Raw genomic sequence first — 15,223 nt, 5'->3', positions numbered from 1 at the left:
AATTCAAATCTTTCAATAATCACCCCAAATGTAAAGGGAATAAATGTTCCAATCAAAAGACATAGGGTATAAGAATGGATTAAAAAACCCAAGATCCATCTATATGCTGCCCACAAGAGGATCATTTTAGACCTAAAGGCACCTGCAGATTGAAAGTGAGGGGGTGGAGAACCATCTATCGTGCTAATGGACATCAAAAGAAAGCTGGAGTAGCCATACTTACATCAGACAACCTAGATTTTAAAACAAAGACTGTAACAAGAGATGAAGAAGGGTATTATGTCATAATTAAAGGGTCTATCCATCAAGAAGATCAAACAATTGCAAATGTTTATGCCCCCAACTTGGGAGCACCCAAATATATAAATCAATTAATAATTAACATGAAGAAACTCATTGATAATAATACAATAAAGGTAGAGGACTTTAACACCTTACTTACAGCAATAGACAGATAATCTAAGCAGAAAATCAACAAGGAAACATTGGCTCTGAATGACACACTTGATGGACTTAATAGATATATGCAGAACATTTCATCCTAAAGCAACAGAATACACATTCTTTTTGAGTGCATACGGAACATCTTCCAGAATAGATCACATACTAGTCACAAATCGGCCCTCAACAAGTACAAAAAGATCGAGATCATACCATGCATATTTTCAGACCACAATTCTATGAAACTTGAAATCAACCACAAGAAAAAATTTGGAAAGACCTCAGATACAGGGAGGTTAAAGAGCATCCTACTAAAGAATTAATGATTAACCAGGAAATCAAAGAAGAAATTTAAAAATACATGGAAGCAAATGAAAATGAAAGCAGGACAGTCCAAAACCTTTGGGATGCAGCAAAGACAGTCCTAAAAGGGGAGTATATAGCAATACAGGCCTACTTAAAGAAGCAAGAAAAGTCTCAAATATGCAACCTAACCTTGCACCTAAAGGAGCTGGAAAAGGGACAGCAAATAAAGCCTAAAGCAAAAGAAGGGAAATAATAAAGATCAGAGCACAAATAAATGATATAGAAAGAAAAAACCCAATAGAACAAATTAATGAAACTAAGCGCTTGTTCTTTGCAAGAATTAATAAAATTGATAAGCCTCTAGCCCAGACTTAGCAAAAAGAAAAGAGAAAGGATCCAAATAGGTAAAATCATGAATGAAAGAGGAGCAATCACAACCAACACCACAGAAATAGAAACAATTATAAGAGAATACTATGAAAAATTATATGCCAAAAAACTGGGCAACCTGGAAGAAATGGATAAATTCCTAGAAACTTACAAACTACCAAAGCTGAAACAGGAAGAAAGAGAAAATTTGAAGAGACCCATAACCAGCAAAGAAATTGATTTAGTAATCAATAATCTCCCAACAAACAGAAGTCCAGGGCCAGATGGCTTCCCAGGGGAATTCTACCAGACATTTAAAGAAGAGCTAATACCTATTCTTCTCAAACTGTTCCAAAAAATAGAAATCGAAAGAAAACTTCCAAGCTCATTCTACTAAGCTAGCAATACTCCAAAACCAGACAAAGACCCCATTAAAAAGGAGAATTACGGGCCAATATCCCTGATGAACATGGATGCAAAAATTCTCAATAAAATACTAGCAAATTGAATTCAACAGTACATTAAAAGAATTATTCATCATGATCAAGTGGGATTTATTCTGGGGCCGCAGGGGTGGTTCAACATTTGCAAATCAATCAACATGATACCCTACTTTAATAAAAGAAAGGATAGGAACCATACGATCCTGTCAATAGACACAGGAAAACCATTTGACAAAATACAGCACCCTTTCTTGATAAAAACCCTCAACAAAGTAGGGATAGATGGAACATACTTCAACACCAAAAAGGCCATTTACAAAAGACTCACAGCTAGTATCCTCAATGGAGAAAAACTGAGAGCCTTTTCCCTACAGTCAGGAACAAGACAAGGATGTCTACTCTCACCATTACTATTTAACATAGTACTGGAAGTTTTAGCCTCAGCAATCAGACAACAAAAAGAAATGAAAGACATCTAAATTGGTAAGGAAGAAGTCAAATTTTCACTATTTGCAGATGACATGATACTCCATGTAGAAAACCCAAGGACTCCAGCAAAAATTGCTAGAACTGATACAGGAATTCAGCAAAGTTACAGGATATAAAATCAATGTGCAGAAATCTGTTGCATTTCTATACACCAATAATGAAGCAGCAGAAAAAGAAATCAAGGAATGATCCCATTTGCAATTGCATCAAAACAATAAGATATGTAGGAATAAATCTAATTAAAGAGGTAAAAGATCTGTACTCTAAAAACTATAGAACACTTACGAAAGAAATTGAAGATGAAACAAAGAAATGGAAAAGCTCATGGATTGGAAGAACAAATATTGTTAAAATGTCTATATTACCCAAAGCAATCTACACATTTAATGCAATCCCTATCAAAATACCACCAACATTTTTCACAAAACTAGAACAAACAATCCTAAAATTTGTATGGAACCATAAAAGGCCCCAAATAGCCAAACCAATTCTGAAAAAGAAAAACAAAACTGGAGGCATCACAATTCTGGATTCAACTCTGGATTTCAGGTTATATTATAAGGCTGTAGTCATCAAGACAGTATGGTACTATAACAAAAACAGACACACAGATGAAGGGAACAGAATAGAGAACTCAGAAATGGACCCAGAGCTATATGGTCAACTAATCTTCAACAAAGCAGGGAAGAATAACTAAGAAAAAAGACAGTGTCTTCAACAAAAGGTGTTGGGAAAACCGGACAGCAACATGCAGATGAATGAAACTGGACCACTTTGTTACACTGTACACAAAAATAAATTCAAAATGGATTAAAGACCAAAATGTGAGAAAAGAAACCATCAGAATCCTAGAGGAGAATATAGGTAGAAACCTCTTTGACCTCAGCCATAGCAAGCTCTTATTAGACATGTCACCAGAGGCAAGAGAAACAAAAGCAAAAAAGAACTATTGGGACTTCATCAAGATAAAAAGCTTTTGTACAGCAAAGGAAGCAATCAACAAAAGTAAAAGGCAGCCTATGAAATGGGAGAAGATATTTGCAGACATATCTGATAAAGGTAAGTTAGTATCCAAAATCTATTAAGAACTTATCACTGTTAGTGGGAATGCAAGTTGGTACAGCTACTCTGGAAAACGGTATGGAGGTTCCTCAAAACGTTGAAAATAGATCTACCCTATGACCCAGCAATTGCACTATTGGGTATTTACCCCAAAGATATGGATGTAGTGAAAAGAAGGGCCACATGCACCCCAATGTTCATAGCAGCAATGTCCACAATACCCAAACTGTGGAAGGATCCAAGATGTCCTTCAATAGATGAATGGATAAAGAAGATGTGATTCATATATACAATGGAATATTACTCAGCCATCAGAAAGGATGAATACCCACATTTGCATAGACATGGGTGGAACTGGAGGGGATTATGCTGAGTGAAATAAGTCAGAGGAAGACAATTATCATATAGTTTCACTCACATGTGGAATATAAGGAATAGCACAGAGGACCATAGGGGAAGGGAAGGAAAACTGAATGGGAAGAAATCAGAGAGGGAGACAAACCATGAGAGACTCTTGACTCTGGGAAACAAACTGAGGTTTGTGGAAAGGGAGGTGGATAGGAGGATGGGGTAACTGGGTGATGGGTATTAAGGAGGGCACGTGATGTGAGGAGCACTGGGTGTTACACAACTACTACACTACATCAAAAACTAAAGATGTACTATATGTTGGCTAATTTAATTTAAATAAATTTTAAAAAGTCCACTGATTTCAATGTAAATCCCATCCAAAACCCCACTCACAGAAACATCCAGAATAATGTTTGAACAAATATCTGGTCACTGTACCTAGTCAAGTTGACACATAAGATTTACCATCACAATCTCTTTAGTCATTAGAGAAATGCAAATCAAAACCACAATAACACACACTGTAAACCTACTAGGATGGCTATAAAAAAAAAAAGGAACAAGTGTTGGTGAGGAAACAGGAAACTGGAACTTCTTATTGCTGGTGGGAATGTAAATTGGTGCAACTGCTGAAGGAAATCGTTTGATGATTCCTCAAAAAAATAAACATAGAACTATCATATGACCCAGAAGTTCTGCTCCTAGATACAGACCCCAAAATATAAAGAATTGAAAACAAACTCAAACAGATACATGTATATGAATTGTCATTGCATCATTTTTTATGATAGCCAACAGGCGAAAACAACCCAAGAATCCATGAACAGATGAATGCATAAATAATATTCTGTTGTATGTATAAACTGCACAATGGAATACTATTGAACCATAAAAAGGAATAAAGTTCTGATACATGGATGAACTTGAAAATATTACGCTAAGTTAAATTAGCCAGACACAAAAGGACAAGTACTGTATGAATCCACTTATATGGAATATTTGGAACAAATAAAACTGATACAGCCAGTATGCTAGAGGTTACTAGGGCCTGTGAAGAGAGGTGGTGGGGAGTGATTGCTTATTGGGTACAGAATTTCTGTTGGGGTAAGGAAAAATTTTGGAAATAAATAGTGGTGATAATTGTACAATATTATGAATATAATGCCACTGAGTTGTACACTTAAAAATGGTTAAAATGGAAATTTTTAATTTGTATTTTTCCAAAAAACAGACACATAGACCAATGGAACAGAATAGAGAACCCAGAAATGGACCCTCGGCTCTTTGGGCAACTAATCTTTGATAAAGCAGGAAAAAACATTCAGTGGAAAAAAGACAGTCTCTTCAATAAATGGTGCTGGGAAAATTAGACAGCTACATGCAAAAGAATGAAACTTGACCACTCTCTCACACCATACACAAAGATAAACTCCAAATGGATGAAAGACCTCGATGTGAGACAGGAATCCATCAAAATCCTAGAGGAGAACATAGGCAGCAACCTCTACGACATCAGCCAAAGCAACCTTTTTCATGACACATCTCCAAAGGCAAGAGAAACAAAAGATAAAATGAACTTGTGGGACTTCATCAAGATAAAAAGCTTCTGCACAGCCAAGGAAACAGTCAAAAAAACTAAGAGGCAGCCCACGGAATGGGAGAATATATTTGCAAATGACACTACAGATGAAAGACTGGTATCCAAGATCTACAAAGAACTTCTCAAACTCAATACACAAGAAACAAATAAACAAATCATAAAATGGGCAGAAGATATGAACAGACACTTTTCCAATGAAGACATACAAATGGCTAACAGACACATGAAAAAATGTTCAAAATCATTAGCCATCAGGGAAATTCAAATCAAAACCACACTTGGATACCACCTCACGCCAGTGAGAATGGCAAAAATTGACAAGGCAAGAAACAACAATTGTTGGAGAGGATGTGGAGAACGGGGATCCCTCCTACATTGTTGGTGGGAATGCAAGTTGGTACAGCCACTCTGGAAAACAGTGTGGAGGTCCCTTAAAAAGTTAAAAATTGAGCTACCCTATGACCCAGCCATTGCACTACTGGGTGTTTACCCCAAAGATACAGACGTAGTGAAGAGAAGGGCCATATGCACCCCAATGTTCATAGCAGCATTGTCCACAATAGCTAAACTGTGGAAGGAGCCGAGATGCCCTTCAACAGATGACTGGATTAAGAAGTTGTGGTCCATATATACAATGGAATATTACTCAGCTATCAGAAAGAATGAGTTCTCAACATTTGCTGCAACATGGACGGCACTGGAGGAGATAATGCTAAGTGAAATAAGTCAAGCAGAGAAAGACAATTATCATATGATTTCTCTCATCTATGGAACATAAGAACTAGGAAGATCGGTAGGAGAAGAAAGGGATAAAGAAAGGGGGGTAATCAGAAGAGGGAATGAAGCATGAGAGACTATGGACTCTGAGTAACAAACTGAGGGCTTCAGAGGAGAGGGGGTGGGGGAATGGGATAGGCTGGTGATGAGTAGTAAGGAGGGCACGTATTGCATGGTGCACTGGGTGTTACACGCAACTAATGAATCATCGAACTTTACATAAAAAACCAGGGATGTACTGTATGGTGACTAACATAATATAATAAAAAATATTATAATAAAAATAAATAAATAAATAAATAAATAAATAAATAAATAAAGGAAGGCATGAAATGAGAAAAACAAACCAAAAAAAATTTATATTTTTCCAAAGTTAAAAAAAGAAAAAAAAAGAAAAAAAAACCCTTTTTCTCCGTGAAAGATAAGAGGATTAAAAGACAAGCTAAAGAGTGGGAAGATATTTTCAAACTACTAATCCAACAAAGGACTGATATTTAGAATATATAAACAAACTCTAAAAACAGAAAAAAAATTAAAAGCTCAAATTGAAAATGGACAAAAGACATGAAAAGACATTTCACTGCAGAGGATACAGATGGCAAATAAGCACATGAAAAGATGGCCATCATCACTGGCTATTTGGAAAATGGTAATTAAAAGCACAATGAGATTTATTACACATATTTCACAATGTTTAAACTAAATAATACTAGAAATACCAGAAGCTCATGAGGATAAAGAAAAACTGAATCACTCATACATTACTGGTGGAGTATAAAATGTTATAGCCACTCTTGAAAAACAGTTTGGCAGGGTTTTTTTTTAGGTTTTAGTTATTTATTTGAGAGAGAGAGAGAGATGAGAGAGAGAGAGAGAGAGCGCACAAGTGGGGTGGGGGTGGAGGGGTAGAGGGAAAGGGAGAAGCAGGTTCCCCACTGGGACGGGAGCCCTACATGGGGCTCGATCCCAGGACCCCGAGATCACAACCTGAGCTGAAGGCAGATGCTTAATTGACTGAGCCACCCAGGTGCCCCAGTTTGGCAGTTTTACAAAAAAATTAAACATACAATAACAAACTACCATAGACCCAGAAATTGCACTCATGGTCATTCATCACAGTGAAATGAAAATAGCTTCACAGAAAAACCTATACCCAAGTGTTTATAGCACATTTATTTGCAATAGGCCCAAGCCGGAAGCAAACAAGACATGATTTAAAAGATGGAGAGTGAAACAAACTGTGGTACATTCATGCTTTGGAATACTGCTCAGCAATGAAAAAGAATGATCTATTGACACACAGATGGCCTGAATGCATCTCTGGAAAATTATGCTGAGTGAAGAAAGCCAATCCAAAAAGGTGACATACTATATGAGTCCCTTTATGTAATACTTTTGAAATGACAAAATTTGAGAAATGGAGAACAGATTAGTGATTCCCAAGGTTAAGGAGTGTGCAGAGGGAGGAAGGTAAGTGAATTTGGCTATAAAATGGCAACATGAGGGATCACTGTGGTGATGGAAATGTTCTGAATATTGACAGTGTCTTTTGGTCAGCACCACACTGGTCCATTATGATCTATTTCTCATTTGCTGCCCTGGAGGGCTCAAGGATTGGATTTCCCAGTACCTCAGGCAAGGAATGCAGAAGGTTCCCAGCTCTTTGCACACATCTGTATCCTATCTCAGAAAGGACCTGGGGGCATCAGTATGCTTGGGGTGCATATTTATATCAGATTCAGGGCCACTCTAAGGACTCCTGGAAAATGAAAAGAAATTGGTTTCAAATGGATTTTTCTGCCTTCACCTATGTCAGTAAGGAATATTTTAAATCTTATTTAACTGAAAGAGAGCTTGAACATGTGAGCTTGTGAATCATGGAATACATGACTAATAATACTTGGAAACCACGTGCTCCATCTGAGAATCGACCTAGGGATGAGGGTGCCCATCACACACTATAGAGAGAAGACACTAGAGCCACACTGAGCTCACATCATGCTCCAGGAATCTCTCACTCCAGTATGGTGGCGTTACAAAGTCTGAAATAGGATTGTACTCATTTGATTTTAGGATCGAAATAGAGAACTTAGTAACTTCTACCATGATTGTGACCCTTCTGATCTCCTCATGCAGATGTAGCAAGGGAACTCAGAAAGTTTTCAGCTCAGCTCTTCCCAGATTGTTATTTTCCAGGAGAGAATCAAGTAAACTTAAGAGACAGGTGAAATGCTGCCATTGGGGACCCAGTGGCTATGTCCTCCCCAGCCTGTCCCTGTCACCTCTCTACAGACACTAAAATTACAGGCCTGCGGAGAGATGAGCTAATGACATCCTTGCCTTTAAACTGTGCAGGTTCTTCTGGCGAGCACAGATGGCCCTACACATCCATCCGGGTAAGTTCCTCTTTGTTCCCCAGACTTAGAATCAGTGCGTGGGCAGAGTTCTAGATAGGTGGTAGAAGCAGGCAAATTGGGTCTAATGGTGAAGTTTTTGGTAGCTTCCGATGAGCCATCCAACTCTAACCATCTCCCACAGCTCAGAGGTTTGTTTTCTCTACCGTGCAATGGGAAATTTTCTTAAAAATTAGTTGATTTTTGGGACCCCTGGGTGGCTCAGTCAGTTAAGCGTCCACCTTTGGCTCAGGTCATGATCTAGTGTCCTGGGATCAAGTCCCACATTGGGGAGCCTGGTTCTCCCTCTCTTTCTGCCTGCTGCCCCCCCGCGCTTGTGCTCTCTTTCTCTCTCTCTGATAAATAAATAAATAAAATAAAATAAATTAGTTGATTTTTTTATGTGAAATAATTAATTTTAGTTTCCTCTTCATTTCTCTGAATAAAATGAATTTCATTCTTAAGTACATGTTATATTATCTAGTTATTTAGACTAAAACTTTATAATTTGTATTCACACTCATATTCATCAGATTGGATAATAAGTGTTTTTTTTAATTTTTTATTATTTTATGTCAGTCAGCATACAGTACATCGTTAGTTTTTGATGTAGTGTTCCATGATTCATTGTTTGCGTGTAACACCCAGTGCTCCACGCAATACATGCCCTCTTTAATACCCATCACCGGCCTATCTCAATCCCCCACCCCCTCCCCTCTGAAACCCTCAGTTTGTTTCCCAGATTCCATAGTCTAAGAATAAGTTTTAACTCCAAGTTCTAATGAAATATACTCAGTGATGGGCATTAAGGAGGGCACGTGATGTGATGAGCACTGGGTGTTATACACAACTTATAATTTATTGAATACTACACCTGAAACTAATGATACACTATCAGTTGGCTAATTGAATTTAAATTAAAAAAAGAAATTAGTATTGCTTGTTTCATCTTCAAAAAATAATTAGAACTATTAATTTTAAAGTACTTTTTAGTACTTTGTGTAATTAAAAATAAATTAATACAACCAACTTCGGTTTACAAAGAAATGAGGGGTTTTTTCCCCATAAAATCATCTTAAAAAGGAGTTTAATCCTACATTACAAAAATATCTAAAACTATTTTCTCATGAAGACCTTTCTTGTCGGAGCTTTAATTTCAAAAATTTCACATTAATGATGTCAGCACTTAAGCTTCTAATAAGAAATTTTTAAAGAGGACAGTGACAATGATCTGTAGTTACACTAAAAATAAAACAAAGCGAGTGATTTTTCTGCCTGGCACCTAGGACATAAGAATATAATCTCATGGAAACTGGCAAGGAAAAAGAGTATTTCTATTATTTTTTTGTATATTATTCATTGTAAGATAGCCTTTCCCTTTTCACTGACAATGGATGTGCCAGAACCCATTTAGTTGGGGGCAGAATTTAGGACCAGGTGAACCACCTCTGGCTCTGATATCTGTGTGCAGGTTTTAGAATATTTTTCCCAGCCTATATCTTATGCACTTATAGTGAACAGATAAATACGAATCAATTATACTCTCTCCTTACTAAGAAAAAAAGAATGGTATTAAAAAATAAAGTAAAAGCTATTTATAAAGCAAGAAAGCCAGTCTTGGCTCTTGTTTCATTATTGGGTTGACTAGAAAACGAATTCACATACAGGACTTGCCAGGACTGACAGTCGAGTGTGATGAAGCACTCAAGGGTCTCTGGTTTCAATACTTTGGAAAAACACTTTTTCTTCTGATTTTTCTCAAAATAGATTTAAAAGTCCTGGCACTATAAATTTCCTGTGTGCCAGTGAGTACTGTGAGTGGTCTTATACATTCAATTTTCAAACAATGGATAATTCTCACTGGGTGTTGAAGAATAGCTACCATCCATTGCCCTGGTGTTCTTCATGTTTTCCTTCTTCATTCTCCTGGAGCTTGCCCATTTCACAAATATCTTAGTGAAACAGTGAACAGTGTCACAGCACTGGCATCCAGCTGGCTACGATTTTACCTTTCCTTACTGTGAGTTGTTTCTCCACGGTTCTCATTGGTTTTTCAGCTACAATTGGTAGAGCGTGTTGCCCAAATATCCACAGCCCAAACCCATGCTCATGGTGCATAATCAATATCACCGTCCAGATTCTTTTTGTCTCTTTTTTACTTTAATTTATGGAAAATGATGATGGTGATGACAATGATGGTGAAGTTGATCCATATGATAAGGACAAATCAAAGTATGCTCTTTTTGTATCTAAGGCACACTGCAAAGTGCTGGATATAAATCTTATCATTTACACTTCACCTCAACCTAAGAGATATGCATTATCATGTTCTTGTTGCAGATGAGAAAACAGATCACCCTTCTTCCCTTCCCTTCACCCTGTAATCTGTCCCACCTACAAGGGCATAGATGCCCAAACTTGCACTGGGCTCTGGGAAGGGGTTTCCTCCTTCCATAACACTCTCCACTTCTCTTCCAACCATTGGCTCCAGTGCATTGACTTTAGCAACCTTCACTAGTTCATGGTCCATTTAATGATATATGTATGACATGATTATCCATGATACAGGTAATTGCAGGATGACACAATGTCTAAAGCAAATATTTCCTTGGTCAGAGTATAAAAGGGAATCTTAATTGTGTGTTACTAGTTGCCTGGGGTACCCCAGCCTTCACTATTAACTAGAAGAGCTCCTGGTAGTGAATTTTCAAAATGAATGCTCCCATTTCCATTTGACGTTTCTTATTCCATTATGTTTTGTTTTTCCTAACTTGCTCATGAAGTCTTTCTCTCCTCTTTCACAATGTGGCATCTCCACAAATCCTTAAGAGAACGGAGTTAATAATCTCTGTGATCTATCTCATTATACTCAGAACCTCTAGTCTCCCTAAGTGCAGCTTGTTTTCTCCAGGGTATAAAATGAGATTTTTTGCTTGTTAGATTAGGCGAGTTAGGTACCATCCCACTATCAACCATGCCTCAGTGCCTTATGTGAGGAAGGTCTCTTAGATCATCTTGCAGATGGCAGAGTTTTTATGCTGTCATCCAGGGTGTGCAATTTAGATGGTTGGCATCATGAGGCATGGCTAAGAGAGGACCCAGCATTTATTTAGCTCAGGGGCGCCTGGGTGACCCAATCAGTTAAGATCATGAGCTGAGCCGAAATCAAGAGTCACGCGCTTAGCCAACTGAGCCACCCAGGCACCCCTAGGTTAACTATTTCTAATGCTACTATGCGATTTTCATTTTAGAAAATCCAAATTTTCCAAATGTTTCAAATCAAGTATCTACCTGGGCCTCAGTTCATAAGTGTTATCCCATGTTCATGGCTTCTTAACATTTCTGATTCCCCTTAATCATTTACCTTGTAGAACCAACCACAATGCTCTAAGTAGCTGTGAAAAGTTAGCCTTACATTCTCGGTTTTCAGATGACAAATATGCAAGAATGTATCTGGACCCATTTCACAATGTTATGTACCTCCTATTTATAAGGCTTGAATTAAGGCACATAGCTGCATTCCACAGGGAAATAGTCCATGTGTAGTTTCTCACAAAATTTTCTAGTAAAATTTTACTCATGAGCCCCATGACTTTAGAGAAATATTATTGCTCACTGGAAGGAGGCATGAAATCTTGGACATCTAGGAGAACTGTCTTTCAGGGTGGGGATGGATACCTATTTTCTAATTAAAACCTTAAAAAGAAATGACTCGAAATCTAGTTAAATTGTGGTTATATTTACCACATGGTACCACATGGCCAAGAATGGAGAGAAAAGAAATTTTGAATGCATTCCAGCTAATGATCAGGAATTTGACTCTGCTCAAACTAGTTTTTTTTTTTTCTTGCACGAGAATTGAAATCTGTAAGCTATATAATTATCTTTGGGGACTCAGTGAAAAGACTTAAAATGTCATCAGAACCTGTGAACAGAGGTTGTTAAATGAATTTACTATTTTGGTTGTTATGTCTCCTCTCTCCTTTTGGCAGGGACAATTTTAAGAAATCCTTAAGAGAACTGAGTTAATAATCTCATGTCATATGTACAAAGAACTACACAATCATACAAATAATAGTTAATATTTTTATGGGGATTATTATGTGCCAGAAATGCTCCCATGCTTGGTATTTAAATCTTTTTTATATTCATAACATCTCTAAGGTGAAGGTAACAGGATTTTCCATTTTTACAGAGGAGGTAAATGGGGCTCAGAAGTGTTGACTGCTCAAGATACACTTTTAGTAACTTGCAGATCAAGGATGGACATGGAAGCAGTCTGACATCAGAACCCACACTTATCAGCATTTGGTCTGTTATGTATTAAGAATAATCGTTTGGCAATAAAAAAACGGCAGAATAGAGATAGCACTGAGATAACAACTATGTGGTAGGCTATCCGGTTGATACTCTTTGGGAGGGTCATATTTCCACTTTTCTGCAATCATCCTTCAAATTCACCCAAAATTGTAGAGCTCTTATTATGTATTCAGTACTTGATCAAGATGATGCAGACACAAGATATTGTCCCTGCTCCTAGAAAAACTGAAAAATAAGGTAAAAATAAAGAAATGCTTTCCACAAAATATGGCAACTTTAATTTTTTTAATTCAAATTCAATTAGCCAACATATAGTACGTCATTAGGTTTTGATGTAATGTTCAGTGATTCATTAGTTATGTATAATACCCAGTGCTCATCATATCACATGCCCTCCTTAATGTCCATCCCCCAATTACCCCATCCCCCTACCCACCTTCCTTTCACAAACCTCAGTTTATTTCCCGAAGTCAAGAGTCTCTCATGGTTTGTCTTCCTCTCTGATTTCTTCCCATTCAGTTTTATGACAACTTTTATTATTTTTTTGTTTTGTTTCTTACTTGCATGTTATTCTAAGGTTTGTTCTTTTTGTAATTTAAATTCAATTATCCAAGGTATATTTATTGCAACTTTTAATGTAGAGGAAAACTCTTGCACTGTGGAAACCCAGTGATGACATACATAATCCAGGCATGACTGGGAAGTGGTGGGACTTTCCATGGTGGGAGAGGGTGGGGATGGCTTCCAGGATGGTATGATGGTGAACTTGAGTATTGACAGGGAAAAAGGAATCATCAGGATTAACCCACTTATTGTGATGACAGCAGTAGTGTTGCTTGAGATTGATGAAGGTAATGATTTGTGAGAAAGATCATTTTTCTTGTTTTTCTCTTCAGTTATTTACCATATACTTCTTTTCCCCATAAATATGGGTGAAAACAACAAATTTCATGATGTTATTGCCATAAAAAATGTCTTTTTCTTGGAAGCTGGCATTAGGATCTCAGCCAATAATGTCCTTCTTCTCATCCACATCCTCACATTACTTCTTAAAAACAAGCCAAAGCCCACTGACCTATCATTCAGTTGGCCTTAATTCATACAGTGATGCTGATAACAGTGGGTTTTGTGGCTACAGGCATTTTGGGGTCTCCAAGGTTTTGGAATGACTTCAATTGTAAATCATTTATCTACTTGCATAAGTTGATGAGGGACCTCTCCATTTGTGCCACCTGCCTGCGGAGTGTCCTCCAGGCCATCATCCTCAGCCCCAGAAGCCCCTGTTTGGCAAAGTTCAAACATAAATCCTCACATCAGAGCCAGTGTTCTTTTTTTTCCCCCTATGGGTCTACAATATGTTTGTTAGTAGTTGCTTCATAATATCCACTGTTTCTACTCCTAATGTGACCTCTGCCCATCTTCTGTTTGTAACTGAATCCTGTTCTCTTTGGCCCCAAGATTACCTCCTCAGGCAAATATTTTTCACACTGTTCACCTTCCAGGATGTCGTCTTTATAGGGCTCATGGCCCTCGCATGTGGGTACATGGTAATTCCCTTCTATAGACATAAGATGCTGAGGCAGACTCAGCATCTTTATAGCACCAACCTTTCTTCAAAAGCATCCCTGGGAAAAGGTGCCACCAAAACCATTCTGTTGCTCATGGGTTTCTTTGTGGTCATGTACTTTTTGGATTGCATTGTCTCCTTCTCAAGAACGGTGTGGTACAATGACCCGGTTCATCTTCACGTACGGATTCTTGTGGCCGATGGCTACGTCACTCACCATCAGTCCTTCTGTGCTAATTAGGACCGAGAAACAAATAACCATGTTCTTAAAATAATTTTGGGAAGGAAAATAATTGTTTAATTATTGAGTGACAGATAATTTCTCTTAAGATAAATGAATTCACTGGCTTCCAAATGAATATTCATGGCATACATGATATGCTTAGTTAATTAAATTATATGGAGGTATGCTCTTACTGTCAAACCTATTCATTTTTTAATAAAGATTTTATTTACTTATTAGAGAGAGAGAGAGAGCAAGAGGTGGGGAGGGGCAGAGGGAGAGAGAGAGAGAGAAAGAAAGAAGCAGACTCGCACCTGAGCAGGAAGCCTGATGTGGGGCTCGATCCTAGGACCTGGAGATCATGACCTGAACTGAAGGCAGATGCTTAACCGACTGAGCCGCCCAGGCACCCCAAATCTATTCATTTTGATACATGTTGGTAAGTACAGAATAGTTTAACCATATCCTTATCTGAGATAATGCAAGATTTTCATATTTCTGATCAGGGGAAGCAAGAGCAGACCTATGAGGTGGTTCTTGTCATAGTCTGAGTTAGTCCGTACCACCTATAGCTACTTGATGGTTTATGGTACTTTTTAAAATAACTACAGTCTCAGTGATCCATATTTAGTCTAACTAGGTATGTAAACATTTATTTTTCTGACTGTTTTAATTTTCTCACTTAAAGCCCTCTTTGAAATGGTTGAATCTTTTGTCTTCCTTTCTAGTTTTCATGCTATAAAGTTTTTGGAAAAAAATGTTAAGAGTTGTTCAAGATTATATTAGCTAAGGTTTTTGTATTCATAGAGTGTTTACCCTTGAAGATTTGGGTTCACTTCCTGTCAACTAATTTCGGTAGCACAACACTGGTCCACCATGATT

General features: G+C 37.6%; 1 protein-coding gene across 1 annotated transcript; it reads left to right on the top strand.

Annotated features, from left to right (window-relative positions):
* The first annotated feature begins 13,397 nt into the window (after nt 1-13,397).
* LOC103669631 (vomeronasal type-1 receptor 90-like) lies at nt 13,398-14,393 on the top strand. Its single transcript, XM_008697973.1, is given in 4 exon segments — nt 13,398-13,630; nt 13,633-13,889; nt 13,892-14,332; nt 14,334-14,393. Coding segments are annotated over 4 exon segments (909 nt in total). The 5' UTR covers nt 13,398-13,479.
* The last annotated feature ends 830 nt before the right edge of the window (nt 14,394-15,223 follow it).

This window comes from Ursus maritimus, unplaced genomic scaffold (genome assembly GCF_017311325.1).
Source record: "Ursus maritimus isolate PB19 unplaced genomic scaffold, ASM1731132v1 scaffold_14, whole genome shotgun sequence".
In the NCBI taxonomy this organism is placed as follows: domain Eukaryota; kingdom Metazoa; phylum Chordata; class Mammalia; order Carnivora; family Ursidae; genus Ursus; species Ursus maritimus.
Note: the sequence above shows the minus strand (reverse complement) of the source record. Positions and strands in the feature narration are given on the sequence as shown.